We start from the raw sequence: 15,602 nt of genomic DNA, 5'->3' as shown, positions 1-15,602 counted from the left end.
TATATCATTTAGGTCTCATTTGGCACGCCGTAGAAAGGATCATATAGTATAAATAATACAGTAGAAGTTGTTTGGTGCTCATATGTACTAATTAAGCATCGGATAAATTAAATCGGTCCCACCATTTTAATACCCCTCACACCCGCTAAGTTATACTCCCCAAAACCTCCGTATAACTTAGTTGGGTCACAAATTCGACCTCTATGCTTGCATCGCAAAACCTCATCCAAGTATTCCTTCTCTCTTTCTCCCTCCCCAGCTCCGATCAACATCATACAAACAGAAAATCAGAGGTGACAAACCTAGGCCATGCCGTCCCTATTCAAACATCCATGGTGGCGAATCGAACTAGAATTGGACAGCTGCACTGCTCCAGAGTTGTCTTCTCCACCTAAATCAACTTGTTCTGAAAACCCGCATTGTCGCCGCCCATGACCCACTGCTTCTCTATAACTGCTCGCACCATCATCTTGCATGCAGTATGCCATTGCTATTATATCTTGAAACGAGATCTCATGGTTGCGAACTGTTGCTGCCTTGCACGAACCCAAACCCAAAAAGCACAAAATCTATTGCGTCACCCCCACATTGTACCAGACCTGATTGCTTTGAACCATTGCAGACCACTAAACCCTGCCAAACAAATATCCTTGATTTACCCCTTTTTTCAAATTAGGTTTTGCTCTAATTTGGGGGCTTTTCATTTGCTTCCTATCGTGAAGATAGGATTAGCTTCCTATCAATTTTTTTTTTGTTTTTTAAATTCAGTTCAGTGCCAAACACAATATAAATAATACGGTTTTTAGTCTGATTTGCACCAAATGCCCGACTAATTTAGTCAATACTATCCGATGACTATTTATCTTATCTGATTAAAATAGACAGTATTGTTCGAGCTGCCAAACGAGGCCTTAGTTTACAAAAAGGGTAACGCTTGCAAGGGAAACTAAATTTGTAGACAAAATTTTGAAAACTAAAGGACATGTAAGTTGATGATTGGTTTATTACTTAAGCATTGATAAACATAATCATTCCTACTGGTAACACATCATTTAGTTTACAAATTGCATCTCCAAATTTATTCTCTCTACTCCCTAGCATTTCCCTTCCTAGAAACCCTAGGGTTGTAGTCGACTAGAGATACATTCTTTGTGGCGTTAGCTTTCATATTATTCAATAAACAACTTTGCGGTTTTCTCATATCTTCAAGTGAATTTGAAATTCTTATGCTTTAAGTACTATGGATCATTCATAATAACGTATTTAACTCGTTATATATGAGAGTCTAAAAGCTTTCATCTACAAATATAGATAAATATACTAAAGATTCTTGTTATACCAGAGCCAAGGAGGCCAATTGGTCAAACATGACATTTGACTATTTTTAACCCGATAAAAAATGGTTGATATTACAAATACGATAGTATTATACTGGAGCCTATAATTAACTTGTTTTGTCAATTGTTAACGTATTGGTTCTATGGTGTAGTGGTTAGCACTCTGGACTTTGAATCCAGCGACCTGGGTTCGACTCCCGGTAGGACCTCGTCTTTATTCCTTACTTTTTTTTTCGTATATGTACCTTGGAAGGCCCCACGTGGAAAACCCCTTGGTGCGATAACTTGGTTTGTAGTCTGCTTCTGCAGCTGGCGCTACTGTACTCTATCCATCTGTTTATAGCACTCTGGAGAAAGAAGAAAACGCGATGGAAGCTACACCAGCCGTTCCGTCCACAGAAACTATTGTCGGTGACTCCACTCGGTGCGGTCGGTTTCGGTGGCGTAGTAAAACTACTACGACGGACGAGAGAGATCGGATGAACCTCTTTCAACATTAAGAAAAAAAGTATCTAGATTAGCTAGTTAGTGTACTTTATTGAACACAATTAGGGGGAAACAAATTTCATATGTATAATATCATGCTAATCCCTAAACCCTATTACGTGCTTTCTGTGTTAAGAAAAGGTTTGTTCATATTTTCCATCTTAAGAGGGTGATAACACATATGATGAGAAAACAAATCAACCAAATCATAGAGGAATCAAACAAAAGTCTTTCATATTTCAAAATCTTTTTTCGGTTGGAAAATTCATTGGATTGAGGAACTACATTCAGACATTTTTTAATGTGAAAACAGAGACGGTTTTCTTAATTTCTATAGGATTATTCATGAAAACAATTTTCATTTCACAAAGCAAACTTTTCTTACAATTCAACTGGAATTCCTAATTACCAAAGAGCTGCTGCCAAAAACAGTTGCCCTAGCTTGTTGCATCAGACTGTTGGGATGCTTCAGCTGTCGTAGGAGAAAACAAGAAAGGCTTGGGTGCGATCTCCAAGGATTGAAGGGGTCCTTCCAATACTCCACCACTTAGCTCATCGATGGCCGATCGGACCACTTGCTTATTACCAACATCTTTCTTGCTATTTCATTTTCCTCCTCAGTGATCGATAGCCCCAAAAACATTCTTATTGTTCTCTAACTCTAGATCTGTATGCACGTAATGCAGAAACATTTTGCTCGTATGAGACACTCCGGAATCCAAATTCTTTCTTGCTCCAACCATTTCAAGAACCAGCATTCCGTAGCTGTACACGTGTGAGACACTCCTCCAAAGTTCCGACTAAATAATTCTGGTCGGATGTCATGTATCCAGCAGTTCCTCTTGTGCCTAACATCGACACAATGCCCTCCTTCGGTTTGCATAGTTTGGCAAGGCCAAAGTACGCAATTTTAGGGCAAAAATCTTTGTATAAAAGAGTGTTCTGTGGCTTCATGTCAAAATGTAAAATCATTGTGTTACAACCACGGTGTAAGTATTCTAGTTCTCGTGCAATGCCGACTGCAATTTCGGATAATGTCTGGAACCTAAGCGACGATTAATAAGAGTTCAAATTTATTCATTTAATCTATCAATGCAAATAACCTAATGCTTGGTAATTGTGACTGCAATTGGATAAGCACATTTCTACAAACCCTAATATAATATACCAATCCTGGATTAATTAAATGACTTAAAATAAAGGCATACATATAACATACCTGATTATTTAGCTGAAGTTGAATTGCATGTGGTTGCAATTGCATGAGCAGCCAGATCTTTGCAAAAGCAATTGAATCCACCAGTACTAGTGCTAATCCCACACTTCCCTCCTGACTCCTCACAAATGTTGAACGACCCTAATTTCCAATTCAAAACCCTCGTCTATAGCATATTCGATACTCACTTAAGTAGCCTCAAAAGCTCTAGCAGCAGTTGTCAAAACCGGAAAATTGACCCTATTTGTGCAGTTGCCATTAGCAGGATCAGCTACGGTACTTGTGACATGCGAAACAGTGATGTCACGGTTGTCTATTTGCAACGAGGATCAATTGCTGGGTAATCAGTCATACGATTTGTACTAGTATTGCAACCGTAGTAAAAGATCACGTTTGTAGCCCAGCAGTACAATCAAAATGAGAGAAGTTGATGCTGGTGTTAACGGAAGTAGGAGGACAGATAGTTGTCCAATAGTCCTGCCGAGCAACTGTAATATATACTTGGAATACTAGAGTTGGTTTCAAGAACTATGTAGTTAATATCCATCATGTTGATGATCACGGGGGCATTGCCTTGGCATTGGAGCTCGAACCCAGGTTGACACAGTAAAAGGGTCTGCCCACATCCCAAAAGGGTTATGAGATGTCTTTGGTGCTCCACAGTTAATAGCATCGCTGTAGTTTGAGTATGCTTGATTATTTGCACACAGACATAATTTTTTTTTTCAATATATATATTTGTTGCGCCAAAATTTCAGTTCTCGACCTTTGAAATATTCAACAACTATATATGCTTGAACAAAAAAAAAAAAAAAAAAAAAAAAAAAAAGCCATACGTTTATTCAAGTATGAGGCTTTCTGGTTTAAAGATGCTGAGTGTAAGGAAATTCTCAGGTCTTGCTGGGGGAAGACGTGTGAAGGTGGGTGGCTGGAAAAATGGCAAAGAAAGATTAATGCATGTCCCAGTCAGTTGTTGAATTGGAGTAAAATGAAATTCCGTCAGAGGGGGGTTAAAATTGAAGCTCTTGTGCATCAGCCGGACGACCTACAAATGAATTGGAAGGACAACTTTGAACAAATCAAATCTTTGTCTTTTCATATTGATCAACTTTGGGAGCAGGAGGAAAGATACTAGCAGCAAAGTTCTAGGATGAAATGGCTGCGTGAAGGAGATGCCAACACTGCTTTTTTCCACCAATCCACAATTCAACGAAGAAGGCATAATAGTTTCGTAAAAATAAAAGATAGTGATGGCAGATGGACTGATAACCTGAATAGGGTAAGAACCACGATGGAGGATCACTTTATTAAGTTATTCACTTCAGAGGGTCCGAGAGATTGGGGTTCGACAGTGGAAAGCATCGACCATTTGGTCACTCGGGAGATGAATTCTAGTTTTACATGCTCGATTGAGGATCAAGAAATAAAAGAGGCGGTTTAACAGATAGGAGGTCCCTGTTGGTATTTGACAGTTTACTAACTCAATACCAAAATATGTGGGTGATAAGTTTACAAACTCTATCACACCTTTTTCACTTTGCACTCTCAAATAAAATTGGACAAAGAAATAGAGAAAGGAGGGAAGCAACAAGCTTTGATAAAACACTTGGACTTTGATATATGAAAAGAGAGTTTACAAACTCTATAGCTTACAAGCTTAAAATGAGAATGAGAAATGGGATTTTGATGGGATGATATACAATGCTTGAGAACTTGGGTATTTATAGCAAACCAAATGATTAAACTAAGATTATTTATTACCACACAAAACACATTAATTGCACCTAATAATTTTTATTCAACCATACCTAACATTGCCTAACTTTCAATGCCTAACTTTGACATTGATTTTCAACAATAGCAACTTGTTTTGATTTGAATTTCCAACAGTCCCGAGCCTGATTTCTCCAATGCAGAATCTGTTTGTGGCCGGTAGACAAATACATGATAATATTGTCATTGCTCATGAAGTCTTTCACTTTCTTAAACCGAGGAAAACGAAACATAAATATGAGATAGGTATCAAGCTTGAAATGAACAAGACCTATGGTCGAGCGGAATGAGATTTTTTAGAGGTGGTAATGACAAAAATGGGGTTTGATAGAAAGTGAATTATCTTGTTATGAGTTGTGTGAAGACAGTGGACTTTGCAGTAATTGTAAACGGTCAGCCAGGAAGGAGATTCTCCCCATCCCGCGGGTTACGTCAGGGTGATCCATTGCCACCATACCTATTTCTTCTTGTCAGTGATGTCTTATCAAATCTTATTCAAACAGCGGTAGAATCGAGATTTATCAAAGCTTATTCTAAATGATTATTGTGCAGCCTCGGGGCAGCAAGTGAGTTTACAGAAGTCCAATATTTATTTTAGTGCAAATACACCTTCGATTATTGCAAGTGAGCTTTGTGAGATACCTGGTATGCAAGCTGTTGATGACCCTGGAAATTATTCCGTTATACCCAATGAATATTTTCAAGTTTCCTGTGTCCATATGTAGAGAAATTGATTCTTTAATTGCTAGATTCTACTGGGGACAAAAACATGATGAACGGAAAATTCATTGGGTTAATTGGGAGACCATGGGTTTGCCAAAAACTGATGGGGTTATGGGTTTCAGGAATCTACAAGAGTTCAACGTTGCCCTACTTGCTAAACAATGTTAGAGAATTATTAATGAGCCAGATTCTCCCTAGGTTAAGGTTCTTAAAGCCAGGTACTTCCTTTCCACCTCGTTCCTTGACGCTATAAGAGGATGCAGAGCGTTGTGGGCTTGGGCGAGTTTGTTAGACGGGAGAGGGATTCTTCTAAATGACCCCCATTGGCAGGTTATGAATGGTTTCAATGTTAAGATTTGGTTCGATAGGTGGCTCCCTTCTCTCCCCAGTGGCCATCATTCACCGCAAGGTTCTGGTTCTGTTAGTCGAAATCAAAAAGTTGAATCTTTAATCGATTGTGATACTCAACAATGGGAGCTTGAATTTATAAGACCTTTTATTACGGACCATGAATATTTAGCGATGATACACACAATGGTAATCTGTAGAGCATGGATACGCTTGTATGGCCGCTAGTAAAGAACGGGTTGAATGCGATACAATCGGGTTACCATTGGCAGCATAACATGGAGGTTTCCAGCAGATTGCAATGTCCCTATTCTTCTAGTGTGCCAAGCAGTCAAGTTTGGAAATATATTTGAAATCTGAAGACGCCGCCAAAAATTAAAAATCTCTTACGGAAAGCTTTACACAGGGCCCTTGCAACTATGGCTAATCTATTCAAACGAAGGTCGTCACCTTCTCCAATCTGCCTAATCTGCAATGACAATGAGGAATCGGTGGAGCATCTTCTACTCTTGTGTCTGTGGGTGGAGCCTATTTGGTTTGGCGGGCAACTAAACTACAAGATAAATAAAGATGAAATCGCTACTTTTGGCTCTTGGTTACATTCGTTAATTAGTGCTCATCTGGGTTCTAAGTTGGAGAAATCCACACTGATGTCTCAAGTGGCTTTTACTTGCTGGCACATATGGAAGGCAAGGTGTGATGTTGTCTTGAACCATAAGCCAATCTTTCCTACACATGTAACTCAGGCCATTTCTTGTGCTTTGGCGGTTTTTGAACAAGCTATGGAAAAAAAAATCCTTCAAGCAGTCCAGCGGGGCAACGTGATTCTTCCCAACCCACTGTTTGGTCTCCTCCTGATTTAGAGTGTGTTAAGATCAACATGGATGCTAGTTGGAACTTCGGTACTCGAAATGGGTATGTTGGAATTGTAATTCGAGATCAAAATTCTATGTTTGTTGCTGCTAGAAAATCCCTAATCAAGGCTTCTAATGTTGTTGTGGCAGAGGCGTTGGCGGTGTTGGAGGGATGTATGTTTGCTAAGCAGTTGAGTTTAAATAAGGTGATCGTGGAGTTTGACTCAAAGGAAACAATCTTGTGCTTGAGGAAATCCTTTCAAAATGGGAGTTGGGAAGCTTTCCCCACCCTTACGAAAATTGCTCAATTGGGGGAGTCTTTTCAAGTCTGTTGCTGGTCTTGGGTTCCAAGAACAGCTAATATGGCGGCTGATCATTTGGCGTTTTTCACATCTCCGGAGATGAGTGTTCAATCTTGGGTCGACAAACCACCATCTTCGTTGGTTCATGTTCTCAACAAAGATGGTTTGCCTTGTCCTCCTTCAAGTTGAAGTTTTGAGTAGTGTAGGAGGGGAGATGCTTAGCACCAAGTGCAACGTCCTTCTTCATGTATTCCCCCTTACACTGCTTTTAGTTGTAAAATCATGTATATTTTTCTCCTCTGTTAGTCCCGCTGTGGGCTTTCATGTGTACTCTTTCGTTTTGCTTGATAATGCATTTCCAGCTTGATCAAAAAAGAAAAAAAATAAATAAATAAATAAATAAAGGCATATTATTATAAGACTTTCACAGTGTTGATCCGTCTTGAAACAGAAAAGTATATAATAATGTGTTGATAATTTTATATGGAAATTTGAATTATATATGTGGTGATATTATTACTCCACTTGCAAATTATTAGAGTACGTCAAAATCCTCTCTAAATTTGATTTTTTGTTTGCTTCAAAATTTTTGGACTAAATTATGAAAATTCTCCATGTCTTCCCTAGAAAGAAGTTTCCCACATTTCATTCAATTTTGTGTTTAAAAATGTCATGTGCCCGAAAACTAAATAATGTGAAGAAATTTGACAGCATGGGGACATCGGGATTTTTATAGTATGTCCTTAAATTTAGAGGTCGTGATGAGGAAGGAATCATGTGTCTTTAGTGTTGTTGTTGTTTTTTTTTTTTTCCTCTATTTTTTGCGCCAAGTGTCCAATTGCAGGACCTCTTAGAGCATCAATAATTAGAGATGTAATTGCAGGACCGAAAAATATATATTTACATCTTCTTTTATATTTTTCGAGACGTGCCTGCTAAATAAAAAAATGTTATTTAGTATTATAGTTTAGTAGTATTCAATTTTATTTGTAAGTAAGAGGCCTTAAATTTGAATTTCATAGATGACGAGTTCGATACTAATTTATTTTATCACTTTTAATATAAATATATCATTGTGTTAAAAAGAAATTAGGCCCATACGGCTGGACTAGAAAACATAATTCAGTATGCGTTTTTTTTTTTTTTTTTTTTTGTGAAAAGAAAAGATAGTAGATTCGTTGATTGAGGAACTTCATTACATAGTTTGAGATACAATAAGCCATATCAAGGCAACACACATTCTTCCAAGAATAAATTAGAAATGAATAAAGGAGGAGAAACATCCCATTCACACTCCTGACCCAAGGAGAGACCAAAACGATGCTTAATAGTTAATCCCTACAAAATGCCCAATATCTCTCGTAGCCCAAACCCCGACATTACATGTGTATGTATGTATGTATGAGTAATGTTATTCTTATCATGTTTTTATACCACATTTCTATACCATCTAAGAAAAATTTGATTAATCATTTGAAAAATTTGCATATGATATGCAAATTTTTCAAAACCCAAGGAAATGAAGGAGAAAGACTTCTCGCATACCACGATCATCATTTAATTAACTAATATTTCTTGATTATTAGTTATTAAATAATGAACCAAATTTAAAAATCTGAATAATTCCAATAATGTGGCTGTCTACATCAAATGTTACCTAAAATGGTATGAAAATGTGATATAAAAACATTGTACGAATAGCATATGTATGTATGTATGTACGTACGTGTAATTGTGTATGATTCAAACTGTGTACGTAGTTGCAAGACTTGACCACTTCTCTCTCTACTCCTCCAGTAGTTGCGGGAATTGACACCTATTGCCTTAATCCAATCGAGGGGAGATAGAGAGCTTCTTCTGATTTTCTTTTAGGATTCAGTCTTACAGAGGATGCTGCTGCTGATTGAAGAATAGTCAACTCCAGCCCACCTCTAAAGCACCAACCTTTCTTTGACTTCTGTTAATTACTTTTCCAATTTTTTCACTTCTTTCACGGCCGCCCCCCAAGAACGCTGATGAATGCGGAGCCGAATCACCACCTTCGGCACTCCCCTGCCGGCGGCGCTGCCGCTGGTGGGCCGGAGCTGGTCAGGACTTACAAGACCTGGAAAGGCAGCAATGTAAGCTGAATCTCTCACTTGGGTTTTGTTCAATATGTGAAGTATTGTTCGCTTTTCTTGATTTTGCTCACTTTTGGGGAATCTTGGAGTTACCCAGTTGCTGAAATTGAAAGATGTTTCTTTCTTTTGGGTGTTTGATTGAAAGATGATTGCTTTTTTATTAGGAAGGTGTTGAAAGATGCAAAATTGTGATTGATTTGGGTTGTGACTGCTTTTAAGGAGTGGTAATTTGTTTGGTGATTGAATGGACACAAATTAGCTTTAATTATTGCTTGGAAAACTGGGGATTATGGCCAATTTGTGTACTTTTTATATTTTGGCAAGACAATATTATGAACTACTCTAGTTTATTGGAGGGGGATTTGAACTTGGATGCAAGGGGACGGACACACTATCTTGTTCGGCTTTGGGTTTACAATTTAGGTCACTGCTTTGGCATTTCCAGCATACCCTTTAGCCATACAATCCTCAAAGTCTGAATCTTAAGCTCATTGATCATGTTGTAGCATAAGGGGAGGATAACCTTTCCTGTGGATTCTATCGCCCTTTTTAATGACAATTTGACCTTTCGGCATATAAGCTTTTCTTTTGGTTTGTCTTTCCCTTTAAGTGGCAGCTTATGCATCCTTCTGTTATGCGTTTATGTTTACTCAAACACATTGTTGACTGTTTTATTCTGCAGATATTTTTCCTTGGTGGAAGGCTTATATTTGGACCCGATGTCAGATCTCTTCCGTTAACAGTATCCCTCCTTACTGTGCCTGTTGCAGTTTTCTGCATCTTTGTAGGAAGAAAACTAATTGATCACTTGGGAATTTCAGTAATTATTGCTGTTTGCGTATGGACGCTACTTGTAAGTCCTTTTCCTATTTGAATTCTGTTATAGTAGTTGGTAAGATTGTATGTATTCATATTTGCTCAATGCACAAGTGTAAAGTTTACTAATGTGTAGCTCATTAGTTATAACTGATAATTCTGGTGATAGTTTTTACGCCTAGTTTTCTACTTAGTCGACACTCTTTTTTCATGAATGTCTGAACTATGAACTACCAACGATAATTGCAATGCTGGGTTTTCTTGTGTTATGTAATCACATCAGATTTCTGAAGTTAGATGCAACAAATTATGTTCTGATGGATGGAAACGTGTGTATTTGTTTCCTCAGGTTTTGGTTTTTCTTCTACTAACCTCAGGAAGAGATCCTGGTATAGTACCTCGTAATCTTAACCCTCCAGAGCCAGAGGATTACGATGCGAGTATAGAGAGTGGGTCTAGTGAATCACAACAGTCACGTTTTCCACGCATGAAGGAAGTAGTTATCAATGGTATTACTGTGAAGATCAAGTTTTGCGACACCTGTATGCTTTACAGACCTCCTCGTTGTTCTCACTGTTCCATATGCAATAACTGCGTGCAGCGATTCGACCATCACTGCCCTTGGGTTGGCCAATGTATTGGATTGGTGAGGGACATACTTTCAAGACCTAAACTCTGGTGCTTTTCTATTTATATTTCCTTAATTCTGTGGAGGTGCTTAGTTTGAATGGATGATTAATGTATATTTGATTATAAGAATCACAATAACCCAAACCAATTGCTCAAATTTATGTAAACTGCCTTTGATTTCTGTGTACAGCGGAACTACAGGTTCTTCTTCATGTTCGTCTTCTCTGCAACTCTTCTTTGCTTATATGTACAAGGGTTTTGCTGGGTCTACGTTGTGAGGATCATGCACGGCGAGGATATATCAATTTGGAAGGCGCTAATTAAGACTCCCGCCTCCATTGGGCTCATTATTTACAGTTTCATTGCCTTTTGGTTTGTCGGCGGTCTTAGTATGTTCCACTCATATCTCATCAGTACAAACCAGGTTAGAAGCTCATTAATTCAAAAAATCCTGCTGTGCTGTGTGGTGATATTTATTCGTGTAAATCCATCTGTACCTTTAAATTCAGGTTTATTCGTCTTGTAATGTTAGAGTTCTCTTTTGTTGTGCTTTGGCAGTCTACCTATGAAAACTTTAGATACCGGTACGATGGACGAGAGAACCCATTCAACAAAGGGACAATGAAGAACTTCATGGAGGTATTCTGCACAAGAATTTCTCCATCCAAGAACAATTTCAGGGCAAAAGTTCCAAAAGATCCTGAAGTTCTTCCTACACCAGTCGGCGCCAATTTTGTTAGTCCTGTCATAGGGAAAGCCATGAGTGACATAGAGATGGGGAGGAAGCCATTATGGAATTACGCTTCAGGAGAGATGCATGATTATGAAGGACAATTCAGCAACGATGATGGAGTAAACAAGGACGCCGCAGTGAGCGAGGCTGATAGGTCCCAAGATTTAAGCAGGAGTCTCCGAACAGAGAGCACAGAGAGACACGTTGCCTCACAACCTAGACGGTCTAGCTGGGGGAGGAGGAGTGGAAGTTTAGATATAGCGCCCGAAGTTCTTGCTTTTGCAGCTGGAGTTGGGGATTCGAGGCGGGTGACTGATGGAAATGGAATCAACGGCAAGTTGACAACAGACATTGGACAATCCCGTACAAGTTTGTAAATACTCGATAAACAGGAAGGCGATTATACTAAAGAAAACAAACACGAGGAAAGGCTACGAGCTTTTGGAAATGTTAAGCGTGTTATATTGTTTGTATATTAAGTGTGAAATTTGAAAGAACTGCTCTCTCAAGCAGTCAATTCTTTCCAACGTGTGCAATGCCATCACGAGTTTATCTTCCTTTTTCTTGTTACTTCCATCTGTAATTTGACCACCTCAGTTTTCGTGGTGTAAATGTGGAACCAATTTTTCGTGTATGTTCGAAGTTTGTTTCACCTCTCTGTTTTCCAGTACTAAAGCGTACTCCATTCATCACAACATGAATGGAGATCTCTACATCGGGAGCTTCTCCCGGTCATTCCCGCACGGATCCGGCAAGTACCTCTGGTGCATGTACGAAGGCCAGTGGCGACGTGGCAAGGTGTCGGGGAAAGGCAAGTTATCGTGGCCGTCGGGTGCAACGTACAAGGGCGAGTTCAAGTTGGGTCGGATGAAGGGTTGCGGGACGTTCTTCGTCATTCCCGCACGGATCCGGCAAGTACCTCTGGTGCATGTACGAAGGCCAGTGGCGACGTGGCAAGGTGTCGGGGAAAGGCAAGTTATCGTGGCCGTCGGGTGCAACGTACAAGGGCGAGTTCAAGTTGGGTCGGATGAAGGGTTGCGGGACGTTCTTCGTCATTCCCGCACGGATCCGGCAAGTACCTCTGGTGCATGTACGAAGGCCAGTGGCGACGTGGCAAGGTGTCGGGGAAAGGCAAGTTATCGTGGCCGTCGGGTGCAACGTACAAGGGCGAGTTCAAGTTGGGTCGGATGAAGGGTTGCGGGACGTTCTTCGGATCCGACAGGGATACGTATCGACCCGTGATTCCAAGTCAAAATTCACAGAGATTTTGCTTGCTGAAATATTCAAACTTTCGAGCATCGAGTTACAGCTGCAACATGCAATACATTCATGATTCATCACATCAATAACAATATGAAATATTCAATAAAAATTTGATAGATAATAGTGCTGGAAGAGGTATCGACTACAATAGCTTCGAGAAAGGGAGAAGTTGTTTCCAGAAATGCAGAACACATTTTCAACTGATATTTAACTGACTCCATAAGCAAAAACGGACCACATTACGGAATTGAGAAAGCATGCCAAACTTCTAGACCTTCATTGCATACTCTGAAAACGCTTCATAATAATCATACTCATATCAAGGTACCGGCGGGCGCAGTTTGCCAGGCAAGCGGACTCACTGGAACTGAACTTGCTCCCAGGGGTACTGGTGATGCACTTGTCCCAACATACATTTGTAAGCTTTCCCACCATCTCGTTCACCATTGCTCTTTCCTTCTCTTGCTGCACATCAAGCACACCGTTGTTTAAAAAAAATCAACCATCAATGGCTTAAGTATACTGACGGAGAAAGTAACAAACTAGCAGCAGCAACAGGAATAACGTAGTAATAATCACATTGTAAGTGGTTGTGCAAGGTTCAAAAAACACTATATTGTTTCGACAATGCTACCAAGCATATCGCCAGAAGATTAGTCAATGCACAACCAATCAAGATAAAACATTTGAGTTTAGTTTTAAGGCTATAGCGGCAACATCTCAATTCGTCATTCGTCAATAACTTCATAATCATTCTTATATTCTTCTCTTTTCAGCCCCACAACAAGTAAAAAGATCAATTCGAATTAAGGGGTAAAAGGCTATCACACAATGTTAAGTATCAAAATGGAGTTCGGGGGCGAAATTTGGAACAATTTTCAGGCTTTCGACAATGTTGCACAAGGTGTTCACTCTAAAGAATTGAAGCATTGAACTAAACACTGAAAGATAAAGATTTTCACCCATTCACTTCAAAAATAAAAAATAAAAAATAAACGATAACGAATAATCGACTCCAAAACTACCAATTAATCGTGAGCTCAATTAAAATCTCAATACTATTATTAGGGAAAAATTGTTTGCTGTCGATTTATATAAATTCGTAAAAGCAAAGAACTCAAAATTACATCTTTCAATGGGGTAAACATGCATATACTTGTATATGTACTATTCAATATTCAATCCCAAACATATAGATATGTAAAAACCCCAAAAACCATAAATCCCCAAATAAATTCAGAGTTTTAATCCGCTGAAGTAAATAAAAAGCAACTGACTTTATTTTCTTCCTCATGAATTTTCTCGGGAAATAAACAGGGAGAAGGATAATAGATCTTACGTTGATGAAATTAAGCAGTTCAGGGTTGTTCATTGCTGAAGGATCCATGGCAGTTTGTGCTCGCTATTCGGCTAAAACCCTTCTAAATTCTTCAGATTTGAAAACAATCCCACCGTCTCAGACGCTCTGAAAAACCCTAGAAACTTTCTAAAACCTCAGGGGAGACCGGCAACTAATAAGGCATTCAACTTGTTGGGCCAGATTTTACAAGAAAGCTAATTCGCTCCAAGACCCCTATAAGTTTTAAATTTTGTAGGCCCAAAGAAGGGGAATGTGGGTTGAGAATTAGGGTGATTTTCGGTTGGATCAGGTCGAAAACAAGTATTCCAATGAAAATTCAAAAAAGTTTTAGAATTAAATATTTTAGTTTTAGCTTTGAAATTTTGGGTTATCGGGATTTATAGGAAATTTCGGAATTTGTTTTATCTTAAAATTCTTAAAACGTAATTTGGATCTCCTACGTTTTACAAGACTTCGAAATTTTTAAACTTTTATGTATCCACTAGTTAATATTTTTTCTGAATTTTTGTTATATTTATAATTTTATATGCAATTACATTGGTGTATGACATAAAATCATATTAAACAAACTAAAATAGTATGTATGATTATACTCTTCATGTTTAATATATATCAATATGATTAAATATACAAAATAAGAAATAAAGCATATCCATATGTAACAATAAACACAATAAAATAAGAATATGTACAGGTTTTTTTTTTTCTTTTCTATAGTACTAAGTTTGAGAATTTCTGGATTGCAATTTCAAATTGGATATTTACATTCCAATTGTGATTCGAAAATTTTCAAAATTGAAAATGTTTGAACTTGAAATGAAAATTTCAATTCGGATTCGAATTTTCAATCGAACTTACACATCTAGTTGAAATCAATAAGAAGGTGGAGAAATTCTTATATCCAAACACCTTGTGTGTAGAACACTAGACACAAGAAGTCGAAGCAAACTATTGACGGTTACTCCTCAACTTTTTCTCCCCCGTTGTGGTGAGAGTTTTGAAAGTTTTTCTCACTTCTTTGTGCGAGTGTTGTCCACTTCTGTAAATTCTTTGTTGTCGATGACCCTAGTTGTGGTCAAAGTCGGTGGCAATCATCCCCTTTCTTTTCCCTTTTCCCATCGTTCTGCTTCTTCTTCTCCTTGTCTACTATCCCATTTCAGTCTTGTTCTTCAACCTTAATTCCATCTTTGATCTACATGTCTTTCATCCTTAACTCTAAATTCTAGTTTCTTCTTTGTTCAAATCAGTGTTGTCCATCCTCTTCCATAGCTTTCATCTTTCCTTCTCAATCTAAATCTCACATTTTCCCCACTCCCCTTCCGGGTTGGCTCTGTCTTTCATCATTCCTACCTCTTTTTCATTATGCAATCACCTTTCTTCACCACACTTGGTTGCGGTTCTCCTGAAATGTGTGTAGAGGTTCGGCTCAGGTGTACACACCACCACCTTCCATTTGTTTGCCTTTATTGGCACTATTGTTGGTGGGTTTTCACTGGCTTCTTTTGATCTATGATTACATTTAGTGTGGTGTTCATTGCAGGATGTTGAAGTCACCATCTTCTTCTTTTCTGGCTTGTGGACTCTTGGCGGCAGTCAGGGGTGTTGGATTATGCTGGTAGGGATGCACTGTGTAGGCGACAA

At 38.7% G+C, this 15,602-nt stretch overlaps 2 protein-coding genes and 1 non-coding gene across 3 annotated transcripts; 2 read left to right on the top strand and 1 right to left on the bottom strand.

Annotated features, from left to right (window-relative positions):
* Positions 1-1,474: 1,474 nt before the first annotated feature.
* TRNAQ-UUG lies at positions 1,475-1,546 on the top strand. Its single transcript has one exon. It is a non-coding gene; the product is annotated as a tRNA-Gln (tRNA).
* A 7,253-nt stretch (positions 1,547-8,799) lies between these two features.
* Positions 8,800-11,895, top strand: LOC103929987 (probable protein S-acyltransferase 7). The gene is made up of 5 exons (XM_009339263.3): positions 8,800-9,159; positions 9,842-10,012; positions 10,325-10,621; positions 10,796-11,029; positions 11,164-11,895. The coding sequence occupies exons 1-5, from the start codon at positions 9,055-9,057 to the stop codon at positions 11,713-11,715; spliced, it is 1,359 nt and encodes a 452-aa protein (XP_009337538.2). The 5' UTR covers positions 8,800-9,054; the 3' UTR covers positions 11,716-11,895.
* An 802-nt stretch (positions 11,896-12,697) lies between these two features.
* LOC103929985 (mitochondrial import inner membrane translocase subunit TIM8) lies at positions 12,698-14,100 on the bottom strand. The gene is made up of 2 exons (XM_009339262.3): positions 13,941-14,100; positions 12,698-13,066 (listed from the first exon to the last, which is right to left on the bottom strand). The coding sequence occupies exons 1-2, from the start codon at positions 13,986-13,988 to the stop codon at positions 12,878-12,880; spliced, it is 237 nt and encodes a 78-aa protein (XP_009337537.1). The 5' UTR covers positions 13,989-14,100; the 3' UTR covers positions 12,698-12,877.
* Positions 14,101-15,602: the final 1,502 nt, after the last annotated feature.

The sequence above is a fragment of a genome, unplaced genomic scaffold (genome assembly GCF_019419815.1).
Source record: "Pyrus x bretschneideri cultivar Hongxiangsu unplaced genomic scaffold, Pyrus_bretschneideri_v1 Contig42, whole genome shotgun sequence".
In the NCBI taxonomy this organism is placed as follows: domain Eukaryota; kingdom Viridiplantae; phylum Streptophyta; class Magnoliopsida; order Rosales; family Rosaceae; genus Pyrus; species Pyrus x bretschneideri.
This window is presented reverse-complemented; position numbering and strand designations above follow the sequence as displayed.